General features: G+C 52.6%; 9 protein-coding genes and 1 non-coding gene across 10 annotated transcripts; 6 read left to right on the top strand and 4 right to left on the bottom strand.

The window, feature by feature from the left end:
- Positions 1–64: 64 nt before the first annotated feature.
- Positions 65–3,805, bottom strand: ASPACDRAFT_1866903 (RTP1/Tango6 family protein). Its single transcript, XM_020197888.1, has 3 exons — positions 3,716–3,805; positions 3,064–3,658; positions 65–3,015 (listed from the first exon to the last, which is right to left on the bottom strand). The coding sequence occupies exons 1-3, from the start codon at positions 3,786–3,788 to the stop codon at positions 165–167; spliced, it is 3,519 nt and encodes a 1,172-aa protein (XP_020057768.1). The 5' UTR covers positions 3,789–3,805; the 3' UTR covers positions 65–164.
- A 1,034-nt stretch (positions 3,806–4,839) lies between these two features.
- On the top strand, positions 4,840–5,997 carry ASPACDRAFT_41690 (glycoside hydrolase family 28 protein; the record flags this gene model as incomplete). The annotated part of the gene is made up of 2 exons (XM_020200977.1): positions 4,840–5,469; positions 5,539–5,997. 2 exons carry the CDS (start codon positions 4,840–4,842, stop codon positions 5,995–5,997), a joined length of 1,089 nt encoding a protein of 362 aa, XP_020057767.1.
- A 1,068-nt stretch (positions 5,998–7,065) lies between these two features.
- On the top strand, positions 7,066–7,433 carry ASPACDRAFT_41689 (uncharacterized protein; the record flags this gene model as incomplete). Its single annotated transcript, XM_020200976.1, has 2 exons — positions 7,066–7,182; positions 7,263–7,433. 2 exons carry the CDS (start codon positions 7,066–7,068, stop codon positions 7,431–7,433), a joined length of 288 nt encoding a protein of 95 aa, XP_020057766.1.
- Positions 7,434–7,927: 494 nt separating this feature from the next.
- On the bottom strand, positions 7,928–8,356 carry ASPACDRAFT_1854802 (uncharacterized protein; the record flags this gene model as incomplete). The annotated part of the gene is made up of 1 exon (XM_020197407.1): positions 7,928–8,356. The coding sequence occupies one exon, from the start codon at positions 8,354–8,356 to the stop codon at positions 7,928–7,930; it is 429 nt and encodes a 142-aa protein (XP_020057765.1).
- A 1,154-nt stretch (positions 8,357–9,510) lies between these two features.
- ASPACDRAFT_116155 (Zn(II)2Cys6 transcription factor) lies at positions 9,511–11,869 on the top strand. The gene is made up of 5 exons (XM_020195964.1): positions 9,511–9,619; positions 9,679–9,807; positions 9,887–10,529; positions 10,582–11,091; positions 11,151–11,869. Exons 1-5 carry the CDS (start codon positions 9,570–9,572, stop codon positions 11,811–11,813), a joined length of 1,995 nt encoding a protein of 664 aa, XP_020057764.1. The 5' UTR covers positions 9,511–9,569; the 3' UTR covers positions 11,814–11,869.
- Positions 11,870–12,324: 455 nt separating this feature from the next.
- Positions 12,325–13,910, top strand: ASPACDRAFT_26005 (uncharacterized protein; the record flags this gene model as incomplete). The annotated part of the gene is made up of 3 exons (XM_020199380.1): positions 12,325–13,140; positions 13,219–13,593; positions 13,665–13,910. 3 exons carry the CDS (start codon positions 12,325–12,327, stop codon positions 13,908–13,910), a joined length of 1,437 nt encoding a protein of 478 aa, XP_020057763.1.
- Positions 13,911–15,146: 1,236 nt separating this feature from the next.
- On the top strand, positions 15,147–18,698 carry ASPACDRAFT_1866893 (glycoside hydrolase family 35 protein; the record flags this gene model as incomplete). Its single annotated transcript, XM_020197887.1, has 9 exons — positions 15,147–15,389; positions 15,448–15,524; positions 15,578–15,880; positions 15,935–16,201; positions 16,250–16,265; positions 16,315–16,410; positions 16,465–16,599; positions 16,652–17,321; positions 17,365–18,698. Exons 1-9 carry the CDS (start codon positions 15,255–15,257, stop codon positions 18,696–18,698), a joined length of 3,033 nt encoding a protein of 1,010 aa, XP_020057762.1. The 5' UTR covers positions 15,147–15,254.
- A 215-nt stretch (positions 18,699–18,913) lies between these two features.
- Positions 18,914–18,984, bottom strand: ASPACDRAFT_t109. Its single transcript has one exon. It is a non-coding gene; the product is annotated as a tRNA-Gly (tRNA).
- A 727-nt stretch (positions 18,985–19,711) lies between these two features.
- ASPACDRAFT_1854798 (uncharacterized protein) lies at positions 19,712–20,310 on the bottom strand (the record flags this gene model as incomplete). The annotated part of the gene is made up of 2 exons (XM_020197406.1): positions 19,712–19,978; positions 20,061–20,310. 2 exons carry the CDS (start codon positions 20,308–20,310, stop codon positions 19,743–19,745), a joined length of 486 nt encoding a protein of 161 aa, XP_020057761.1. The 3' UTR covers positions 19,712–19,742.
- A 1,034-nt stretch (positions 20,311–21,344) lies between these two features.
- ASPACDRAFT_41683 (uncharacterized protein) lies at positions 21,345–23,807 on the top strand (the record flags this gene model as incomplete). The annotated part of the gene is made up of 6 exons (XM_020200975.1): positions 21,345–21,491; positions 21,696–21,972; positions 22,027–22,748; positions 22,802–23,130; positions 23,205–23,641; positions 23,704–23,807. 6 exons carry the CDS (start codon positions 21,345–21,347, stop codon positions 23,805–23,807), a joined length of 2,016 nt encoding a protein of 671 aa, XP_020057760.1.
- Positions 23,808–24,102: the final 295 nt, after the last annotated feature.

Below are 24,102 nucleotides of genomic sequence, written 5' to 3'. Positions count from 1 at the left end.
GATGCATCTGCACTCCATCATACTATCTTCGATTGACTTTCTGATCCGGAGAACATAGAACTAGATGGGTACACAGCCTTAAAGCATGAAAGACCACAAACCACAAGCCGTCCAAGAATCGAATCCAACGTCAGCCCAAACAGCACAGCAAAGTATCCCATCACCTACTCAATCTCCTCAATCCTCGGCCGCAGACTCGCCTCCCTATTCCCAGCCAAAGGATCAATCCTCAGCCCGGCAATCCGATCTCCCAACTCCATCCTCGAGCCTCCATTCTCAGCAGCAGCAGCAGCACTCCTCGACACCGCCCCAATCCCCCACATCAAAGCCTTCTCCAACCATGCCTCCAGACTCTCAACCACGACGCGCACATGGCCCCTGACAATGGGATCCGTCTCCCCGCTCTCCACAAACGCGAGGGTCCGCAGCATCCGCGGGATATTCCCTATCACGGTCGTCGAGGAGGATGCCTCAATCGCAGCAGCAGAATTCTGCTCGGCTAAGGAGAACCCAAACCCCAGTGCATCGGCGCCTTTCTCCTCGCGCACGGTGTCCATGGCCTTCAGCACATCCGACAGGAGCACCGCGCTGGCGCGGCGCAGGATCGCGCTCTCGGGCTCGGGCTCCATCGTCAACGTGGCCAGCGCGAGGTCGACTGCGGCGCTGAGGATCGATGGCCCCAACCCCAAGATGTTGGTGCGGATGGCGGTGGCGAGGATGGAGAGGGCTGACGCGCGCACGCGGAGATCGTCCGGTTCGGCGTCGGATTTCGAGCCCGCCGACCAGGCGGCGATGATGTTTTCGTAGTGCGCGAGTTGGTCGGGGTTGAGTTTCTCGTCGTCGTCGTCGTTGTTTTCGTCAGCAAGAGGGTTGGTGGCGGTGTCGGTGGTGGTGGTTTGGGATGATGGCCCCAAGGACCACCCGGACGGCATGATGATTTCCTTGGCTTCGCGCTCCTGTTTACGGGCCTCGCGCTCCTTCTTGCGCTGTTCTGCGGCGAGACGTTCGCGACGGGCTTTCTGGGCCTCGGGCTTGTGAGCGCGGCGGCCGGCGACGGTGAGCATCCCTTCGCCGAGGAGGCGGGCGGGTTCGCCGGTGAGGGCTTCGTCGAGGTCCTGGACGGTGCGCAGGAGGGCCTCGCCAATTTTCAGGCGCTGGTCGACGTGCCCGCCGCTGGCTTCAGGGCGGTCGATGTAGCGGTCGACCAGGGTCTTGAGGACGGTGCGTGGGTGGCGCGAGGCGAGGGTGCCGATGAGGTTGATGGCGTTGAGGTAGACGAATTCGTCGTTCGTGAGCGGCTCGTCTGAGGGGTCGGTGAGGATGGAGAGGAGGAGGGTAAGCGTGGAGGGGATGTCGAGGACCGGGGAGGATTTCTTGATCAGGGTGGAGAGGAGGGAGAAGCCCTCGGCTTGAATGGGGGCGAGGTCGGAGTTGAGGTTGGTTAGTGCGCGGCGGTGGGTTTCGAAGTCGGAGATCTCGGAGGAGGTTTTCGCGGTACTGGTGCTATCGCTGGACTGCTCGCTGAGTTGGATCTCGGCGAGCATGGAGGCGGTTGTGCCGGCTTTGGATAGCAAGGGAGGGAGGTAGGGGATGAGTTCGTCGAGTTTGGATTTGATGCTTTCGAGCACTGGTACTGTCTCTGGGGAGGTGGTGAATTCGGGAGATGCGAGGACTGTCGACAACAGACTAAATACGGCCGGCAAGGATTCAGTCAAATCCGATTGCGGGTCTGCTTCTTGTCCGGCTTCTTCGGTGTTGACAATGCTGGCTAGAGACGAAAGAGACATTTTCCCGGATGCCTGATCGGTTCTCTTCTTCTTTCGAGTATATGCTCCGTGTAGCTCGCCGTCGATGATCTGTTTGATGAGTTCGAGCACCCTGAGAGGACGACGAGATAGTGTATCCTTGAAATTATCCAGCAGTGTCTCAGCCAGCTTAGCACTAACCAGCTTGTGAATTAAGTTGCTGGAGCCTTCGTCCTCTTGTGTAAGTCTCATGCTGGTGAGGATCTCTGATTCATTCGAGGGCCTCACGAGCCAACGCTCGCTGACATAGAGGAAAATATCGCCCGTCCTTTCCTCGCTATTAGGATCGGCACCTAAGACACTTAGGAACAGCTTTGCCCGCGACTGCAGGTTGTCCACGAGCCGGATAATGTTAAGGCCTGTTTCTGCCGAATCACGCTTGACTAGCGCTACAGACTTTTGAGATTGTATTCCATAGGTCCAGGCAGGCCCGCCATCCCAGAGCAGGTTATCGACTAGCTTCTTCAATGGCTCTAGTCCGCCTGACAGACCAAAGTATGCTTGTAAGATAGTTAGCACCTTTTCGTGCAGCACTGTCGCTTGATGTTCTAATGCATAGCAAGCCAGGCCCCAGAGGGGAAGAAGGACCGGGTGGACGATTCTCTTGACGAGGCCTGGATTCGGAGGCTGGAGGACTAGACTGGTCAGTCTGTCAATTGCCAGCATCAATAGTACCTCATCCACCAACACCTGTCCTGATGACGTTTGACACTCGTCTCTGCTAGTCAGCCATAGCCTTGAAGATGAGCTGAGGCTGGCGGTGAGCGCCTCAAAGATAGGTACCAAGAAGATGGAATGGCCTATCGTTCCACGAGACCCATACGATCGCTTCGATAGGATACCATTACCGACGACATATGCTGCGGTCTTCCGCAGATCCGGGTCTTCGCCATCTATCAGATTCAACAGCTGTGGAGCGATCGCAGTAAAGTACTCATCCGTATCCATTCCTTGTGGTACAGATGACAGTAGGCGGGAAGTTTGCATAATTGCTTGTACAGTGAAATGAGGACCATTGGACACTTGAGTCTGTGGCTCGACCCCAAGGGAGGGTGCAAGCTGAGAAGCTAGAAACATCATGGTCTGTAAGACCCCGTCTGGCCGGAGGGGGATTCGAGATAAGAAACCAGAGACAACTGATTTGAACCATGGGGCTGGCTCCGATTGAAGAAACGGCGAGAGGGTAGAAAGGACTACCGTGCTGGGGGTTCTGCCGTGGCTTAGTAGATGTAAATATACGCTCCTGGCAGTAGCTTACTCTTCGATCAGCTTGGTAAGGCCATGACGATAATGTAACTTTTGGTCATCGAGCAACCCTATCGAGTTGTAACCTAGATCCGAAAGCCCACTGATCATATCACTTAAAATACGACCACGGACTACAGGTTGGATGCTCGGTCGTGTGTCAAATACTATATCTGTAAGTGCTATTATGATCTTCTCGAGAAGGGTTTCGTCCTGCGGCCTCTCGTGCGCAGGAGCTTGCTCTTGCTGGGCGATGACGCCTGCGGGCAAGACCGATATGACTCTTTTCTGAAGCGGGATCGCAACTCCCCGCGAAAGCGAGGGGTAGATACCCTCTAGAGAGATCAAGTCCAGCAGCGCATGGAGGAGCCGCCGTCGCTTGGCATCTTCGAGTGCAGCATCCTCTGCGTCTGCCGAACGATGGCGGAGGGCCTCGTTCTCGGCATCGCTCAGTGGTGTCACAAAGGCGGTATGAACGGAGCTTAGGATCTCCAAGGCCTTGCCAATGACAGTCCTTCGTTTAGGCACGTCTTCTCCACATGTCTCAGAGCTGTTGCTGCCTAGCAGAATGTCCAGGAGGGACTTTCCGCGATGTTTTTGGATTTCCTCTTCACACTGGGTTAGCCTCGACATCAACGGCACGGAAGGCTGTCAGGTCTGCGTGCCTCTTTGGAGAACAGGATCCAGAAACCTGGTGGCAGCCGCAAAGGCTTCCTTCACCCGCGAAGATTCTCCCATGGTTCTGAAGACGGGAGAACTGGGGTTGACTGTATTATCATCTCATGGAATTGTTCTTTCTGCCTACCTCATGAGCGAGTGAACCGATGGAGAGATTATCTAAGCAGGCAGGGCGTGACGAGCGGCTTCCGCGTGCTTCCCTGATTAACTGGATCCGGTTAGAGGCCGCCACTGGCGGGTTCCAGATTAATTCTTCACAACCCAAACTACATTCACCCTGCAATGATTTTCAGGGACTGTACGGAGGCTGTACTGTATATACTGCCGGCGCAAGTCTTCTTTCTTCTCCTCTTCTCTTCTTCTCTTCTTGCCTGGGAGAATCAACTCCGGGCCAGTTACTCAGCAGCGCTTGGGTCAGAGTAAGGATTCAAACGGCTTAATTAAGGAAAGGGAAATCTTCATATCAAGTCACTCCTCCGTCTAGCGGTATTTCGTTCCTGTGTTTTGAGAAGGAAAAAGGAGTCAACTCCACTGTCACCGGCTAGTACGTGAACCATATGCCGACAGGACCACACTGGTATAGCCGAGCTTTTACCAAGAGCGCTAGGTCGAAGCTTGTAAAATTGCTTAATCAGTGGTCAGTGGACTGCGACTAGAACCCTGACTAGACCCAACCAGGCTGAACCAGGTTGAACCAACCCAAGGCCAGGGAATATTCAGGCGAGCCGAAGGCGCCATCAGGACCCTGAAACGCAAGCCATTGGACCACCACAGGTAAGACAAGCGGTTTGTGGCTGGACTTGTACCGAAGAATACCCCTTTACTGGTCTGCACTGCAATTGATATCAGGGTCGAGTGATTGCAAGGGGGTTCAGCTATGCCGTTAAAGCTTAGCCTTGACTTCATGTAGAGTGAGCACGCGGAGCGAGAGGTATTCGCAGTTGACAAAAGGGGTACAAGATATGGAGCAGCACTGTGATAAGGCTCACCCAGCAGGACCATATAAGACGTCAACATGGCGCTCGATCCTTCACTCCTTCTCTCAATCACTCTCTACCCCTGTCGTTCCTTTCGCTTTCTTTTCTTATAGAAACACTTTCCTTAAACCACCATGCCTTCCTTCGCTTCTCTTGTGGCCTACAGCCTGGCTGCTGGGGCTACTCTTGTGTCCGCTTCCCCCATAGAGGCTCGCGGCAGTTGCACTTTCACCACCGCTGCTGCTGCGAAGGCGGGTAAGGCCAGCTGCTCGACCATTGTCCTCGACAACATTGCTGTTCCTGCCGGAACCACGCTGGACTTGACCGGCCTCAAGAGCGGCACTCATGTCACCTTCGAGGGCACCACCACTTTTGGCTATGAGGAATGGGCGGGTCCCTTGATCTCAATGAGTGGCACGGACATCACCGTTACCGGAGCCTCCGGTCATCTCATCAACTGCGATGGCTCCCGCTGGTGGGATGGCAAGGGAACGAGCGGAAAGACCAAGCCCAAGTTCTTCTACGCCCACGGGCTGGATTCCTCCTCCATCACTGGACTCGAGATCAAGAATACCCCTCTCATGGCCTTCAGTATCGAGGCAAACGATATCACCCTCACCGATATTACCATCAACAACGCTGATGGCGACAGCCTTGGTGGCCACAACACCGACGCATTCGACGTGGGCAACTCGGTTGGCGTGAACATCATCAAGCCCTGGGTCCACAATCAGGACGACTGTCTCGCAATCAACTCCGGCGAAGTATATGAGCCCCTTTCTCCGGCCCCCTTTCTGATCAAGGCAGTTACTAATCTATGGTCTAATGCTTAGAATATCTACTTCACCGGCGGAACTTGCATCGGCGGCCACGGCCTCTCTATCGGCTCCGTGGGTGGCCGTTCCGACAACACCGTCAAGAACGTCACGATCGAGCACTCCACCGTGTCCAACTCTGAGAATGCCGTCCGCATCAAGACCATCTCCGGCGCCACGGGCTCTGTTTCCGACGTCAAATACACGAACATCGTCATGTCCGGTATCACCGACTACGGAGTGGTCATCCAGCAGGACTACGAGGATGGCAAGCCCACCGGTAAGCCTACCAACGGTGTGTCGGTCACGGATATCACACTGGATGGCGTGACCGGTAGTGTTGCCAGCGGTGCCACGGAGGTCTACCTCCTGTGTGGCAGCGGTAGCTGCAAGGATTGGACCTGGACTGATGTCAAGGTTACTGGCGGCAAGAAGTCCAGTGCTTGCAAGAACTATCCCTCTGTTGCGTCTTGTTAAGTTAGGGAGCTTCGTTGGCCTAGTCTGGGGGCTACTTGCTTAGTACACTCCTTTTCCAGTGACTCACTGAGTCTCATCTGTATTTCAAGCCATGTCAGTCATCTACTGTACATACCCCTTTTAAGTCACCTATCTTCTATAATCATATAATCACAGTATATACTCCGTTTCCTATCAATAACTGAGTGTAGAATTTCAGTAAATTTCCCATCTTTCCCAGTCAAACCCAAGGCCAGGATGTTGCCACAACACTGACATAATAGATAATAAGCACCTTCTGAGCAGTTTACGGACTCGACGATCCACAAGATGTGTACTCAGACCAGACTTTGGCTAAGCATTATCCCCAAGACGCAGACCATACATGTGGCTCATGACTGACCGCAAAAAGTCCCCGCCGGACTACGCGGCACAGGCTACACCAGCAACCTGAAGGATCACAGAATAGATTAATTGTCTCACTCCGACAGAAGAATGTCGCTGAAACCTGAAGTATATAGTATCATGCGGCACTAAGGGCTACGCTTCCTAAATCAGCGCCAGCGCTAGTCTCAGCTTAGTGCCGAAAACCAAAGTTATTTAGAGTGTGCCGAGCCCATTTTGAGTAGGATCGTGTCGATCATGTTCACTCCATGCAAACCTACATTTACGTACACTATGACCCAGAGCGATCCTGCTGATATGGAACGATGGCTCCGTCAGTCAAGGTAGGCCGCGTAGATCACCATTTTGGGAAGATCGGTATAGCTGCACCCCGATGATACAGCCCTTCCGATCGTGAAGCCCGTCCTCGAGAACGGATCATTGGACGATGAGGCATGATTTCCAGGGTAGAGCAGCGGTGTACGGTATAGTTTGTTGCCCAATGCTTCACAATGAGGAACGGATAGTACGTACTCGACCATGCTCTTTCCTTTACAGCTCAGCTCAACCTACAATATAAAAAGAGCAAGACAAACCCCCCTCCTCTCATCCTGTCCCACCAGCATCCCTCAATCGCCTCACCTCTTACAACCTACCGCTTCTTCCTCTCCACCAAAAGACCAAACACCTTCGAGCAAAAGCACAATGGTCCAACTCCTCACCCTTGGCCTCCTCCTCCTCGGCGCCCTCGCCACCACCACCCAAGCATGCACCTACTGCCAATGCGAATTCGCCAACAGCGAGCATTGCTGCGTGTACTCGGTGAGATCCCCAACGCCCACAGCATGTCACACCAATGAGGGCTTGCTTATCGCTAACGCTACTCGGGCATCCGTGTCCAGGACGCAAGCGCCGGAGAGCTGGACTGCGCGTCCATCTGCGCCAACGCTCATCGCGCGGATGGGGTCAGCAACTCGGATGGAACAGCCGGCACCGCTTGCAATGCTGGGGGGAAGTATGAGTGTATTAGTGCGTTCACGGCGCAGGATCGGACGCCTTGTTATACGGAGTAGATTTTGAGCGAGCCGGGGGGAAGGGGTTGGCGGTTGGTGGTTGGGTTGTGGAGGCGTCTTGGGGATTGGGATAGTTGGAATACCTATTAGTAGATGGGGGATGTCAATCGGAGCTTAGACTCGTTTGTTATTGGTAGGAGGTATCAAGAGTACAATTGTGCACTGGGTGAATGTTGCTTTGGGAGGTTGCAAGGGTTGTTTCTGGCTATCCTGTGGAGCGGTTTGAGAAGTAGGGGATAACTCATTCTTCTTTCGGGACAGTTTATGGGCATTAGAATCACTAGATATGGCTTGATAACCGTACGGTGGAGACAGTATACGAAAGGTATCCGGTCTGACTTCTAACGAAAAGTACACATTGGGTGGTGCGAAAGACGGCAATTGATAGGTAGTATGATCTATCATACAGGTGGTGAGAAAGGCATCACTTAATAGGTAGTAGTAGTTTCTAATATATAAGGGGGGTATCTCTATCTTCCGGTGCTTATAGCTATCTACAATATCTGCAGCGGAACAGTCAACGACACTCTGCTTCTCCCCCACGCACCCGGGGCCCGATAACAGATGTCGACCCTCAAGGCATACACCCGGGAGATGAAGCAGTGGCTGAATGTTGGGGGGTAGTCGAAATCACCGGGAAGCTCCACGGGCACCTGGATTGTGGATCTGAAGCTCGGCGAGGTCTCATCATCTGTGTTCTTCGGCTGCCACTTCAGAGGGCCGGGCTGCATATCTGCTAACGACACCGGGTATGTATAATGGTTCTGGTGGCGGCCCCAAGTTACTGGATTGGTCAAGTCGGGAAAGTCTGACCAAGGCTTTGAGCCGAAGAGGGTGATCGCTTGGAGTTTGACTTTGATTGCTGACAGTTTGGGCGGAGGAGCACCGGATAGGGCTCTGTAATGCAGGTCAATGGGCACCATCCTGACAGGAGCCTTTCCTGGTGCTATCGCTGTGGTTTGAACTGCTTGGGCTGACAGAACACCCTGGAGTGCTCTGGGAAAACCCCTTGTGATTGCAACTTCTCGCCGCAGGTAATAGAATTTGCTTTCCCGTGGCACGAGGACCGGTGCTCGCTCCACGCGCAACGGACGAATGTTTATCGGGTGCTCCCATTCCGCAATGGGGGCTGTTGTCCCAGCTTTGGAAGACCTCTTGCTTATTCGGAGAGATATGTGGTAAACAATGGATGCTGTTTCAGGTGCCATATCATCCTTGCCGTGTAATGGCTTCTTCCGGTGGCCTAGTGTTCCAAGACTCGGAGGAAGGGAGAGATGTTCTTCATGTACTTGCTCATGACGACAACTATGCTGGCAGGCTTGAAGTGGTAGCGCGCAAGGAACCACAAACTCAAAGCGTAGACAATACTCGACTTCGGCGTCAAGGTTTTCCGCTCGTTCGGAGGGATCATCAAGTGGCTGGCTCATGCGCAGAAAAGTGGTTGATGCTATTGGTTGTGGTAACGGCACTGCGTTCTCACTAAGGTCCACCTGTACATTCACCTTGCCTGCCGAACTGTTAGTGAAGATTGCTTGTCAAGATAGACAATGTACAGTACCTTCAAATGTAAGATCGAACTGCAGTGGAGAAGAACTTCTATGGCTTGTGACCAAAACACAACCTCTGATTGTCTCCCCAACGCTGAAGGGCTGGGAAGGGGTCTCCAAGTGAAACTGAACACGGAAGTTGGACTTATAAAGCATTGTATCGTTTCAGGCTAGTTAGTATCTCAGGAAATCCTGGCATGATGATTTTGCCTGGATATATTCAATGTTTTATTGTCTGGTTCATCGAATGCTCGGCATATTCATTGAACTTGCCGAACCAAAATCCAAATCATATTGCTCGGCTTGATTGAAATCAGTGGACATTTTGATGATGACATGTACCACAGTGGCAAGTTATTGTCAGAGATTAAAGTAGCCTTGACTCCTTGATAAATCTGTCGCGAGGAGTAATATGAACTTGCTGTAGATCTCAGCTGGGGTCGGCTGGTTGCGGATATGCCGATGCTGAGTAAGGCATGCAGTCATCGAATCTCCTGTCGGCCAAAGATCAACTCGCCGACTATCCGCCACAACTCGCTCACTTCACAATTGATATTCACACTGGGTCATTGAAGCAATCCTAGTATCCATGCCTGTCGTCAAGAACACACCGAAAAGGCTCAACAAAAAACCTGTAGCGTATGTCCTGGAATTCCCCGAACGCAGGTGCGGTGTTTGACCTGATCTGTTTGGCACAGCTGTAATCGCTGTCACTCTCTCAAAGTTAAATGCTCAGGTGAACAGCCTTGCTCAAGATGTCGGCAAGCTGGGTGTGGGGAATCCTGTCAGTATGCCGTCCGCGATAGAAAGCTCAAAGTCCAGGAAAGGTACCTTACCTCTTTCTCTTCCCCCACTTCTTGACTCTCCCCGCTTTAATTACATCTGATCCTCAACCACCCTGGCCAGTTACATTGATGAGATCCTCTCCGAGAATTCTCAGTTGAAAGAGCAACTACGCGCTCTCAGCACACCTCATAGCGATCCCTCCAGCTCTGTACAACTCCCTGTGCCGTCGTCTGATACCTACCCTTCAGTCCAGAACCCACTCATCGGAGATCGCGCCTGGTTCTATCCATACGACTCATCCGCCCCTCCCATCTATATGGGAGAAGCAGCATGCACAGCATTCTCGACGCGATTGCGTCAATTTCTTACAGGAGACCCAAAAACAGCTCACGTCGCGCGAACTCAGTATACGCCTGAGTCTTCCCTACTCGAAGGCGCAAGTCAGTGGCCTAGACTTGCCCAGGCTCGTCTTCTGGTCCGCATCGCCTTCAACCAATTGAGTCGGGTCTACCATCTAGTCCTCCGTAAATCGACCCTCGAGCAGCTGGAGTCTGTCTACCAGACCCCTTCACTGCGAGATGATCCCGCCTTAACATGTAAGTTCTTCGGGCTCTTTGCGCTGGGTGAAGTATATTCCTCCCGGTCAAGTGTATCGCCCACCAGCAAAGTTCCAGGAACGAAATACTACGTTCGAGCAATGAGTCTTATACCCACCATGCCGGAGCGGCCAGGGATGATATATGTGGAGAGTCTATTGTTGTTGGTAGGAGGTCTCTTACATTGCTTGTGCGAATGACAATCTCACTGGTTACTAGTCTTTATACTCCTACTTCCTCAACCGAAGGCATTCTGGGTACATGTTGATAGGCAGCGCGATGCGTTTAGGTCTAGTTCTTGGACTCAACCATAATATCCCCCTACAACAGTGTGCGAATGCTATAGAACGTGAACACCGAGTACGACTTTGGTGGGCGATCTACGTGTTTGATCGGATGTTTACATCCAAGATCGGGTTTCCATTGCAGATCCGCGACGAAGACATCCATGTCGACTTGCCAGCAGAGCTGGCTGATCCCACTGCTCAGGAGCAGTTCTCAGATACCGCATACCTAGTGGCTAGCATTCGACTGTCTCGCATTATAGGACAGACGATAGACAAGATTTATGGCAGGAAGCACCACATAGAGCCATTCATGCAGCGAGAGCAGCAGTTACTACTTGCTCTACAAGATTGGCTGAAATCGCTCCCAGAACATGTACGGTTACGTCAGGAGGACAGCGCACCTCCCAAGCACATTGTCTCCCTGCATCTACAATTCAATCAGGTAAGCATCTACCTTTTTTTGAAATGAAACAAATCACACTTTCTCATCAGAGGCATCAGTGTGTCATCCTAGCTACCCGTCCAATTCTACTTCACACTCTTTTCCAAAGTGGCCATCGAAGACCCTCTGAAGACTTTCCACAGCCCGTGATTACAATCAGCGAAGCATGCATTCACGCTGCGCGGCACTCATACTCTTTGATCATTGAGGAATGGGTTAATGGCTCCTTGCCAATGTATGGCTACTTCTATGCCCAGTATTTGTTCTCCTCATGCATCGCGTTGGTGATCTCCGGGCTCCTCCCCTCTATAGGGAACCCTGCGGATCTAGAGGCCTTGGAAACGGCAACCGAGATCTTACACCGAATGAGCGACCAAGGCAATCTCGCCGCTTCAGAATTCCATGAAAACCTTAAACGCGTTAAGCAGGCGTTACCTGCCAATTCGGACGATGCACGCGCGGGACAAGAACCCCGTAGCCATACACCAAGACTGTCTATTCCATCAGTCCAAGCTCTAGTCGCAGACCCGGAACTAGAGAGTCATAATGAAGGAGTGTTGCCCCCCGCAAATTATACTACGGAAATGGCATTCCTGGAACCAACGATGCAGGACTTCCTTGGCACGTCGGATTACGATATGAATCTTGTCAACCCAAATGATCTGCAGATAGACGGCACAGAAGACTTCGACATGTGGCCTGGAATTCTGTGGACTTCCTGAGATAATGTCTACCTAATTATCGGACGCTTTGCTTATTGAGAGGTACTACCACCGCGTATGCTAAAGCAACGACATCATCCGCTGATGGCTTGTTTCCGGCTTGTTTCCTTTTGACCCAGCCTGAACTGAAATACAAGGACAAAAAAGCGAGAAGAAAGAGGATTCAAGACAACCATCTGTTGTAACAGTCTCGACGACCAGTGCCCATCGGGCAGTGCCGCGCCCGTTTCAAGGTATAGTTATAGTGCACAGACAAGATCAGCTCTCGCGATACCTATTCTGATCAGCAAGGATTCGGTGTGTCTGACTGCAGGCGTAAGTCAGCCCTAATCAATGACATATCAGACGCGAAGACGTTATCTTCAACCCCGCATCTGATACAAGCTGGGCACCGATCGACAATAAGCAAATACAGAGAGGGTAGGGGTTTCTCCCCCACAATCTTCATTGCTTTGTACAGTCCTCTCCGTCTCAGATTCTCATTCATTTCTTTATCTATCTATATGTCATCATGGCACTGCGTTTGCCTCCAAAATACGTTTTCGCATCGGTCCTTGTCGCCCTTGGTGGTTTCTCCAACGGCTATGACACGGGCTCGATTGGCGCGCTGCTTTCCATGGCACAATTCAGCCAATCGATAGGCCCACTGTCCCCGTTCCTGTTGGGATTTGTGGTCGCGCTCATGATGCTGGCGGGTGTCCTTCCATCTCTTATAGCCGGTCATATGGCGGACCGATCGGGTCGACTGCGAATAATCTTGCTCGGTGCGGCGTTGTTTGCGGTCGGGTCACTTCTTCAGGGCATGGCACCACGGCTGGCGCTCTTCATGGCCGGCCGAGCACTAGCTGGGGCCGGTCAAGGCATCTTTCTCGGACCCATGAGCGTCTACATATGTGAGATCGCCCCCTTTCAATTCCGCGGCGCTCTCGCGGGACTACCGCAGTTTTTTGCCGTAACGGGCATCTGTGCTGGCTACTTCACCTGCTACGCTACCGTTGCTATTCCTTCTAGTATAGCCTGGCGATCACCGCTGCTTGCTCAATGCTTTTTTGCCTCTTGCCTGATTATCAGCTGCCTTACTCTACCCGAGTCCCCCCGCTGGCTAATCCTCCACGGCCGACGAGCTGAGGCTCGACGCTCCTTGCAGCGTCTACAGTTTCCTTTGGACGAAGTCGAAAGCAGCTTCACTGCTACCGAGCACTTCTCCAATCTGTCGCCCTGGCAGAGTTTCGTGCTGCTGTTCTCTCGGGCGTATCGACCACGCACTGTGTTGGGACTATTTGTCCTGGGAATGGTACAGCTTTCGGGAATAGACGGGGTTCTGTATGTGAGTACTCGGTCTCTTCAATAGAGACAGATCTATGCGCTTCCCTTGCAGCCACGTAAGTGACTAACAAGAACCCAGTACGCGCCCACCTTGTTCGCCCAGGCCGGCCTATCTTCCTCGACCGCGTCATTTCTAGCCTCCGGGGTATCTGCGATCCTTATGCTGGCCGTCTCTATTCCTGCCTTCCTGCTGGCAGATCGCTGGGGTCGTCGTACATCGGCCATAACGGGAGGGCTTGTTCTCGCGACGTGCATGCTCCTCATTGGAGGCCTGTATGCTGCTGGGGTGGTACATCAGACCGGTGCGGCGCGGTGGGTGGTCATCACAGCAGTTTATGTGTTCGGACTAGCATATTCAGTCAGCTGGGCAATCATGAGCAAGATCTACGCTAGCGAGATCCAACCAGCCCATGTGCGAGCGTCGGCCAATTGCGTGGCACAAGCGTTGGCTTTTGTAAGACTTTCCCCCTTCCTTTTCTGTCTTTCTTTAGGGGATCTGTAACTCATGAGACGCGTGCCTATTAGTTCACGAATTGGTTGGTCGCTATTATCACTCCAATTATTCTGGATAAATCGCCCTTCGGCGTGTATTTGCTATTCGGTGGCTTGGCGCTAGGCACCGTCGCCTTCCTGGCGGCTTATATGCCCGAAACCCGCGGCCGCTCTCTGGAGGAAATCCAGGTCGCGTTCCAACAGCCAAGTCTGCAACTGAGGGACCTGAAGCGATATGTGCGGGAGCTTGTCACCTTGCGGGCTCGCAGCAACAACTAGGCATTGTGGACGCTCTGGGTGGAAACAAGTGTTGTCGGACACGCATGAGAAAAATGGCCGTGGAGCCTTCAGGGTCCTTTGAGTGGGCCTCGTCCTCAAATGTCACAGCAAAGCATACGCTTAGGCCAGCAATGTCAGAGTGAGCCGGTTTTCGAAACGATGGATTATTTTTTTCATTACTCTTTAGATTAACTTTGAACTCTCTCGGTTAATGTCAGAGTGAGGGGTCCTGTTTCTGTTGCATCCCGGGTGAATGTCGGAGAAAATGATGCGACTACCGGGCGCAGAAGATGCGTTGCTAGCTCGACCATGCTGCAGCTGAGCTCGGGATGACGATGACCTTCACACAGGCTGAGGGATATGAAGCGTAAATCGTGAATTCAATGCAATTTGGTGTATTCAAGCCAAGCTCCGCAGAATCATTTCAGTCTTGCAATTTTCAGGCCGCTCTTATTTCTTGCTTGTCTTGAGCGAAGGCGTCCATCCCGGGAAAGGGGTGTGGGGGTGGCATGATTCAAAATGAAAGTGCGGATCAATCTTAAATGATGGCAGTCAGTGGTTCGAAGGATTTATCCACAAATTAACAAGAACTCTCCGGTGGCACCCCACAGTCCAGCCATCCGCGAAGCTTGGACTGATTGGGTTCTGGGTCCAGGGTCCTTCCGTCATGGCGAGGCACCACATCGCTCCATGACCGTTGCAATGAAGGGAGTGGTCTCGCTTCCACACACCAGAAATCTGTTCCTGCATGGGAGTACCCATACACAGGTACGACGGCCAGATTATCACCACCCGAAATGACGAGTGCAGAGGGGAAGATAAAGAGAAATTGGTAAGTTGTAAGGGAAGCCTGGAGGCAGAAGATGCGGAGAAGAAGACCCCCGCAGTAAACCACCAGCGGGTCTAACCCAACGGGGCACTGCCCCTGTGGAGGATCGTCAGGCCGCTTTCCCCGTTAGTCTCTTGCTCTTCTTCCATCATCACTCCATCTTCTCGCTAGACTTAGTTGGCCACCGTTGATTGCCTGTATGCCTGTCTCTAGTACCTTTCGTTTTAATATGCGAGTCCCACTTCCCCTCTCTTCGACCTCGCGCCATATGATGTCAATGCGGTCGGTTCACAAACGAGGGTCGCGGCCCGGCTAAGATCCCAACGATTTTGGCCCGTATTCAGCCTACACAAGAGGGGTTACCGGAGGCAAGCCAAGGGGGGGATAAAATGCGTCACTTGCCCCCCCTTGTTTTGCGGGGAGGAATTCTACTCTGGACCACATTGGGTACGGTAGTACAGTACCAATTGCTCTGGGTCGGTGCAGCTTTTGCGGCAAGCTCTATCTAACCCAACATGAGGTTCTTAGCAGTCTGTGGTGCTGCCTTGCTGGCGGTGCACGCAGCTGGCGCAGCGGTCAAGCATCGCTTCAATGGCTTTACTCTCACCGAGCATCCTGACGCAGCGAAGAGGGATTTGTCTCAGAAATATGTACGTTGCTCAGCTAGAGACGAGACAATTGACATTGACTGACTGAGGGGAACAAAAGGTCACATGGGATGACAAGTCACTTTTCATCAATGGGGAGAGAATCATGATCTTCAGCGGAGAAGTCCATCCATACCGGTCGGTCATTCCACGGCTTATCTTCTGTATCGTTTCTGACGTATCGAAAACAGAATCCCAGTTCCCACCCTGTACATCGATATCTTCCAGAAGATCAAGGCTCTCGGCTTCAACACTGTTTCCTTCTACGTTGACTGGGCTCTTCTGGAAGGCAAGCCGGGCGAATACAGGGCGGACGGCGTTTTCGCGCTCGAACCCTTCTTCGAAGCCGCTGCTGAGGCTGGCATCTACCTTCTCGCCCGTCCAGGACCGTACATCAATGCCGAGGTTTCTGGAGGAGGTTTCCCCGGTTGGCTGCAGAGAGTCGATGGAATCCTTCGTTCTAGTGACAAGCCATACCTTGAAGCTACTGACAAGTATGATTTGTGTCCTGTTCCCCTTGCACAGCAGCAATTTCTGACGTTTATTAGCTACATCGCGCACGTCGCCGCGACTATTGCCAAGTACCAGATCACTAATGGCGGCCCTATCATCCTCTACCAGCCTGAGAACGAATACTCTGGCTCTTCGGGAAATGTCACATTCCCTGATCCCGTTTACATGCAATACGTCCTTGACCAGGCTCGTAATGCGGGCATCGTGGTGCCTTTCATCAGCAACGATGCCTCTGCCAGTGGCCACAACGCGCCGGGGACTGGCGAGGGCTCGGTGAATATCTATGGTCACGATAGCTACCCGTAAGTTAAAGACCCTCATTTGTAATAAGCTATTACTAACTTGCTTAGACTTGGGTTTGATTGTGTATGTGTACTTGCGCTGTGGTGTTTAATTCTATGCTAACATCGCTTAGGCAAACCCTTCCACTTGGCCTGCTGGCAACTTGCCTACCAACTTCCGCACCCTTCATCTCGAACAGAGTCCTACTACTCCGTACTCGATTGTTGAGGTATGTTGTTTACTGCCATGTGTGTTCTAGATCTCTAGATCTAACCAGTAGTAGTTCCAAGCTGGCGCGTTTGACCCATGGGGCGGTCCTGGATTTGCCAAATGTGCTGCTCTAGTCAACCACGAGTTCGAACGAGTTTTCTACAAGAACGACTTTAGCTTCGGCGTTGCTATCCTCAACCTGTACATGGTGAGCTTTCTACACACTTCTCTCGGGTTCGCATGCCAACTAATGATCAAAGACTTTTGGAGGAACCAACTGGGGCAACCTGGGTTATGCAAATGGCTACACTTCCTACGACTATGGCTCGCCGTTGACCGAATCTCGCAATCTTACCAGGGAGAAGTACAGTGAGCTGAAGCTCCTCGGGAACTTTGCCAAGGCCTCGCCAGGTTACCTCCTTGCCACTCCAGGAAACTTGACCACTTCGGGCTATGCCGATACTTCCGACATTACCGTCACTCCTTTGCTCGGTAGCAACAACACTGGCTCTTTCTTTGTTGTCAGACACTCGGACTACACCAGCCAGGCCTCCACCTCATACATGCTGAAGGTTCCAACCAGTGCTGGTAGTCTGACAATCCCTCAGCTGGGAGGCAGCCTGAGCCTCAACGGACGCGATTCTAAGATCCACGTTGTCGACTATGATGTCTCTGGAACAAACATCTTGTACTCAACTGCTGAGGTTTTCACCTGGAAGAAGTTCTCTGACGGAAAGGTCCTCGTTTTGTACGGAGGAGCTGATGAGCACCATGAGCTCGCGATCACTACCAAGTCGAACGTGACTGTTGTCGAAGGCAAGGCATCTGCCATCTCATCCAAGCAGACTGGAAAGTCTCTTGTGATTGGCTGGGATGTCTCCTCTACTCGTCAAATCATCAAGGTTGGAGACTTGCAGATCCATCTCCTAGGTAAGACTTTATATCTCATGATTAGGTCAATAGATCTGACTAGGAATAGATCGGAACTCTGCGTACAACTACTGGGTACCGCAAGTCGGTAAAGATAGTACATCAACAGAGTTCAGCACTCAGGCTGCAGTTGCATCATCCATTATTGTCAAGGCAGGCTACCTCGTGCGGACTGCCTATGTCAAGGGCAACGGCCTTTACCTCACTGCCGACTTCAACGCCACCACCCCCATCGAAGTCTTTGGTGCTCCGGCCACCACTCGCAACCTCTACATCAATGGAGAGAAGACCAGTCACACGGTTGCAAAGAACGGTGCTTGGACGACGGAAGTCGAATACAGCGCCCCCAAGATCTCGCTTCCGAGCTTGAAGGGCCTGAGCTGGAAGTACTTAGACACACTCCCAGAGATCCAATCCTCGTACGACGACTCTCTCTGGATAGCCGCCGATCTTAGCGAGACCAAGAACACGTTCCGCTCCTTGACGACTCCGACTTCGCTATACTCGTCCGACTATGGCTTCCACACTGGCTACTTGATCTACCGTGGTCGTTTCGTCGCTACCGGAGATGAGACCACCTTTACTGTCGATACTCAGGGTGGTACTGCATTTGGAAGCTCCATCTGGCTCAACGATACCTTCCTTGGCTCTTTCACCGGTCTCTTTATCTACGCTGACTACAATCAAACCGTTACTCTTCCGAAGTTGAAGTCCGGCAAGGAATACGTCTTCACGGTGGTCGTCGATAACCTTGGTCTGGACGAGGACTGGACCGTCGGTTCAGAACTCATGAAGGCGCCCCGTGGTATCCTCAACTATGACCTTGCCGGCCACGACGCTAGCGACATCTCCTGGAAGTTGACGGGCAACCTCGGCGGCGAAGACTACCAGGATAAGACCCGCGGTCCTCTCAACGAGGGTGGTCTCTACGCCGAACGCCAGGGCTACCACCAGCCTCAACCTCCCAGCCAGAAATGGAAGTCCGCCAGTCCTCTCGACGGTCTTTCCAAGCCCGGCATCGGGTTCTACAGTGCTGAGTTCGAGCTCGACCTGCCGACTGGATGGGACGTGCCGCTGTTCTTCAACTTCGCCAACAGCACTACTCCCGACGCGTATCGTGCGCAGCTGTATGTGAACGGATACCAGTACGGTAAGTATGTGAGCAACATCGGACCTCAGACGAGCTTCCCAGTTCCCCAGGGTATTTTGAACTACCAAGGAACGAACTGGATCGCACTCAGTGTGTGGGCCCAGAATGAGGGCGGCGCCAAGGTGGAGGGCCTGGAGTTGAGCTACGAGACGCCTGTCTTGACGGCGCTGAAGGGAGTCAAGTCGGTGGATCAGCCCAAGTACAAGGCTCGGAAAGGGGCGTACTAGTTGGAGGTAGGGGATTTTAGTATCTACCCACGTATATAGTTGAATTGACATGATGAATCCGCTTGAGTAGCAGTCACGCAATTTTACCAGTCCTTTGTGATGGTGAAAGATAGTCAAGTCACTTCAAGAGGAAACAAAAGTTCGTGGTCCATGACCGAATCGTAATCTCGAAAAACGGATGCAAAAAAGGCAGGTTCCCAAAAAGGAAATCTGAATGCATCATCCGTGAATCGAACACGGGCCTCATCGATGGCAACGATGAATTCTACCACTAGACCAATGATGCTACTTGTTGATATGGTTTATGCTATTGTTGCCATATCTCATTTCTTTTACCTGGGCCAATATCTGCCACCACCTTTACTCCAAAGACTGCGCAACAATTATTCAACCCATTGCTAAGCACAACATCAGCCAATGCAGTCCTTCTGGCTAGCTTGAACTCCCTGTTACACAATTTATCTGAGTCATGCTCTTACCTGGTTGCTCATATGGATTACTGAGACCTTGAGTTACAGGTGTAGAATCTTCAGTCCATTCGATGCTATATATTCCCTCGGCTATTAGCGGTGCTCACCCACTCAACAGCCGGAGTATAGCCTACCAAGGACCAGAGGAGAACATGCACCAACGAAGACCAGGATCGTATGCGCACTACTCGTCCCGACATAGAACTACATGAGTCTTTAAGACCCGAGCTTGACGATTATGATACCTGCAAAAGCCTTATCGAATTTCAAAATCAAAAAGTACGCAAAAGTCAACATGAGACGGTCAACACAGAGAAATAACATCGAGCTCCAGCCTCAAGTTCGACTCAGTTCCAAAGAAGGATACAGTAAGTACCCAGACAACGAAGTCCTTTCTCGCCGGTAAGTGATGAAATCTCCAAAGTATGCAAATCCACGGCACTCCCTACATACACGGGTACAATAAATTCAGAGATATGGCGCATCCTCTATTATCTCCTACCCTCCTTCACCGCACGCTTTCGCCAGAAACACAGGATCTTTCCCGCAATGAAGGAAGGAGGAACTAGCTGCATCAAATTGCATCGTTGAACTTCCAGTCATTCTCGTGTTGGCGTCGGAATTCGAGGACTTCCTGTCTGATCTGCTCCAGATGGTACGCCTCGGGCTGGTACCTCCCACCGGGCCGAAGCTCTTGCTGGCGAAGATGGCTGCTAACCATACTACCCACGGCGAGGTGACTCCGAAACGGTTGGCCCCAGAGGTGGGAAGACGGATGGGCTTGGGGAGCCGGTTGAGGTCGCTGTTCTACTACAAGAGGGCTGATTAGTCAAAATCTACCCAACCGGGGTAGGGCCCAGAGGGACGGAAGGGGAGGAGTGGAAGCCGTCACCTGCAGGGGCGAGACTCTGGGGCGGACCACCCCGTGGAGTGGCCACGGGCGACTCGGGAGATTCTGGATGATCCCGGGCACGGGTATGGCGACGGCCTGTAAACATTCCAAAAAGCCCACCACCCTGAGAGCGACGGGGGTTCTGGGAAGCCCCAGAAAAGCTCGCAGGAGGGGGAACATGACCACGATCCGGAAAGGCGGGGCCGATGTATTCGACGCTTCCAGGAGGGAGGTTCTCCGAGCGCTCCATGATCCGCGCGAACGCCTCAGCCCTGGGATCAGCAGTTGGACCCGTACACCCGCAGGTCCTCCAAATTCTACCACAGAAGTAGCAGAATTCGACGCCACAAAGGCACCTAAAAGGGGGCACGTTCTGGTTTAGTATCGGAGCCGCGGGAAAAACAAGGGGAGTTTAGAGAGGTTCTGACTAACGCCACATGTTGGCATCCGGAACGAAGCTCCACGAGTCGCCTACAGCGAGGACAAGTTTGCCATCCGTATCTCCTCGCGGCGCTCATCTGTCGGTTGTAGTCGGTGTTGTCTGGGCAAAATCCCGTGTGAAACGGTTCCTTGCAGATTGCACACGTCTTGTGGCCACAGTCGGGACAATTTGCCGTGTTGTTGGCGATCCACGTTGAGGGGATGAAGGCAGAACACCGTCCACGCGAGCAGTATACCTTGTTCGGAGTCTCGAACTCAACTTTTTTCTTCTCGTATTGCCGGAGGGTCTCAGGTGTGAGGTGCTTGCCTACAGCGGCCATGTCAAAGGGCCGTCCGCAGCATCTTGGAGGAAACCGGCCCCCTTCTGTTAGTGAGGACCTGAAGTAGCGTTCTAGGCAAGATGAGCAGTAGTCATGCGAACAGTGCGAGCGTGCCACGTTGGTCCGGCTTATGTCTTCCGTGCAGCAAGTACATCGACGAGCTGGTGTCATTGGGTACCTTTTCAGTCTCTGGCGGACTGAGTTAGCATGTGTTGGGGCTTGGAACTGAAAGTCAGCTTGTCTGCTGCTGATGGCTGTGTTGTTTTCGATGTCGTTATAGACGAGTAGGATGAGAAGGAGGAAGAGAAATGAAAAGAGAGAGCGGAAAAAGAAGACAAGGAGGAGGACGAGGAGGAGGAGGAGGAGGAAGGAGAAGAAGAAGAGCAAGAAGGAAAGGGAGGACCTGCAGGTGGGGGTTGGGGCAAGGCAATTCATTCACAGTTCTTGATAGATCTCTTTCTTCGCATGTTGCATTTTGATTCTTTGTCGATGTGAGACTGTGTCAGAGTGCTCCCAGCACACAATGTGGGTGGGTGTTGAACACTGCGTGACGGGGCCTGTTTGCACCGATCCTGAGACGGCAGTCATGATGAACACATCCGCGCAGGCATTCACTTCCCACACACCACTACATCGGAACTTCACTTCCTCCTATCCCACTCAGCCACCTGTTCGCTCTCAGGTTTAAAGTTTTGTGTTCTATCGAACTTCCGCAACGCTCAGTTTCACGGAGAAACATTCCGGTTTTAATCTTCCTAACTATCGGTCTGCCCGGCCACGGATGTGAAGCTGAGTATACTTGTTCAGAGAAGACCATCGATTCCGTCTACAGAGTCTTTTTTTTTTTTCTTGGTTCTCTCTCTTACTTCTACAGGACTACCCAGTAGTGTCATCCCGCGCCATGGAGAAGTCCTCGTCATCTGACGGGACCGGCGTCTTTACTCCAGCATCCTCTACAGCAGCTACTATTCCGACGGACCTGAAGAAGGTGAAGACACTATTTGGGAAATGCACTGTCCAGGGCTTAAACAAAGGCTACGTGTGTACCTGTAAGATGGGCACCACTGAGTCCTTTGTATCTGCTATCGATCAAGAGGCCTCATGCACTGAATGCCATCACTCACTCAGCAAGCACCTGGAATACACTCAAAGTAAGTCACTTCAGAAAACCGTCCACAGATTTGCCCGTTAAGTGTCTTCCATAGATCCAGCCAAGAAACAAGCCGCCGTGTTTGCACTATCACCACAGCCGGACATACACAAAGGACCTGAGATCTGTCCACGAATTGACACGTTGCTTGGGATAGCACAAGAGCTCGACACAAAACATGTCGTCTATGTACAAGGCTCACCCGTGTCCGGCAAGACGACCCTTGCGCTTTTGCTGCGGGACTTCCTTCGCCAGACACGCAAGGTCATCTTCGTGAAAGGTTGGAAAAGGAAGGGTAGCTCAATAAATTACCTGATCCAGGCAGCCTATGCGCAGGGCCTGAGTCAGGACGAGGTGCACGGTGATCTTCACAGTGATCACAACAGCGGACTGGTGTTCATCTTGGATGACGCACACGAGACCTGCGGTGATTTCGACTTTTGGTCCGAGATTGTCGATGCCCGATTCGGCAAGCAGCATGGTCCTCGGTTCTGTTTGTTCTTCGCACACGAGTCTTTGAGGACTGGGTCCCTCGAGGCGCGCTTCAGCAGACGTCAGCCTGTCTTCAAACCATCGCGCACAGTCACCCTCCTGCCCTACTGGCCGAGCTCCATGTATTCCGTCTTCTACACCCAATCCGAGCTACAGGATGTGGCCAAGAGGTACAGTGCTACGACCGGCTGCCCTGAACTGTCCCAGAATGGTCGGGAGTGTTTGATGGCCCTGACAGACGGACACCCTGGAATGGTCGATGCCCTGCTGGCATATATACGCCAGGTGAGTCAAAACCCAGTTGAAAACTCCCTTCGTTCTCCTCTAACTCTCAACAGTACGCAGGAAGAGACTTCCAACAATACATCAACAAAGATATGTTGTCGCCCCCCACCGATGAGTTCCGCGAGTTCCTGAGCAGCAACGATGCCCTCGAATTTATCCGATACCAACCCGCCGGGAAGAGCCTGCCATCGAAGTACAGGACCAACGGGAACTTAACCCAGACCATGATCGACATATTGCTCCGGGTCCTCCGCCAGGGCAACATCCGCTTCAACCACAAGGACCAAGACCTGAAGCTCTGCGTCAAATACGGATTCCTGTATACCTTCCTCGACTTCGCCAACAAGGTCTTCTGCGTTCTCCCCTCCAACGTCCATGCCCGGTGAGCCCAGCCATCCCCCTCGAAACCCTCCTTACCTCACCCCCCCACAACCACTACTAACCCAACCATCACAGCTTCCTCGAATATGAACACAGCGGCATCTCCGAGCCCAGCTTCCAAGGCGTGGGCGGCGGCCCGGAGATCCGGGAATTCTGCATCCGCGTCCTGCAGTCCCTGCCCCCGGAGTCCCTGCAGAATACCTTCGCCAGCCGGCGGGGTCCCGCGGGTCGCGTCCGGGCCCGCGCCGATCTGTTCCAGGACGAGTTCTACCAGAGCTGCTGGAGCCACAACATCTTCGGCGGGGCGGTCACGCGCGACTGGACGCGCACCGCGAGCCCGCGCACGGCGGTCGAGGTGCCCGCGGTGGGCTGGCGCATCGAGCTGCTGCACGGGTACGCGGCGAGTTTTGATCTGCGCGCGATCGCCCGCGAGTGTGCGGACCTGGTGGCGCGGGGTAAGGTGCGGCATTGGGTGGTGCTGTTTTGTGCGGGGGAGCAGGTGAGATTGCAAGGTATGGATGGCCCAGCGGATTTTTGGTGTGGGGGAGGGCATGCGGGCTAACTTTTTGAGCAGGGAATTGTGAGAATCTGCTGCATATTGTGTTCAAGGATGATTTCGCCAAATTCACCGTCAAGGCTTCGGGGAGTCGTTTGGAGTATAGTCTGGGGCAGCTCTGATGGGGTTGAGGATTACTTGGATCTTGCTGCTCTTGCTTGAAGGTCGCCGGGGCTAGTATGCAATGACAAGTTCACTACAGGTTCTACAGGTTTCATGGGTGCAGTTGGAATGGCTGACAGGGGGAAGTGTAAGAATAGAGTGAGAAACATCTAAAGCAGAATTGATCTTCAGTAATCTGGATTGACTTGACTACTTCTACGTTCAAGATTCATCGCAGTAGAGTTGGATGTAGCCTAAAGCTACACAAAGATTAGATCATATTATCCTGGTCAACTACGGAGTAGACTAAGTCGG

This window comes from Aspergillus aculeatus, assembly GCF_001890905.1.
Source record: "Aspergillus aculeatus ATCC 16872 unplaced genomic scaffold ASPACscaffold_5, whole genome shotgun sequence".
In the NCBI taxonomy this organism is placed as follows: Eukaryota; Fungi; Ascomycota; class Eurotiomycetes; order Eurotiales; family Aspergillaceae; genus Aspergillus; species Aspergillus aculeatus.
The sequence above is the reverse complement of the archived record's forward strand: the minus strand, read 5'-3'. Positions and strand labels throughout refer to the sequence as shown.

Coding starts and splice junctions, on each gene's coding strand:
- ASPACDRAFT_1866903 (XM_020197888.1), bottom strand. CDS start 3,788: ATGGGAGAATCTTCGCGGGTGAAGGAAGCCTTTGCGGCTGCCACCAGG. Junction 3,659..3,715: donor GGATCCTGTTCTCCAAAGAG/GCACGCAGACCT, acceptor CCCAGTGTGAAG/AGGAAATCCAAAAACATCGC. Junction 3,016..3,063: donor CTTACCAAGCTGATCGAAGA/GTAAGCTACTGC, acceptor AAGCCACGGCAG/AACCCCCAGCACGGTAGTCC.
- ASPACDRAFT_116155 (XM_020195964.1), top strand. CDS start 9,570: ATGCCTGTCGTCAAGAACACACCGAAAAGGCTCAACAAAAAACCTGTA. Junction 9,620..9,678: donor CTCAACAAAAAACCTGTAGC/GTATGTCCTGGA, acceptor TGTTTGGCACAG/CTGTAATCGCTGTCACTCTC. Junction 10,530..10,581: donor TGGAGAGTCTATTGTTGTTG/GTAGGAGGTCTC, acceptor ACTGGTTACTAG/TCTTTATACTCCTACTTCCT.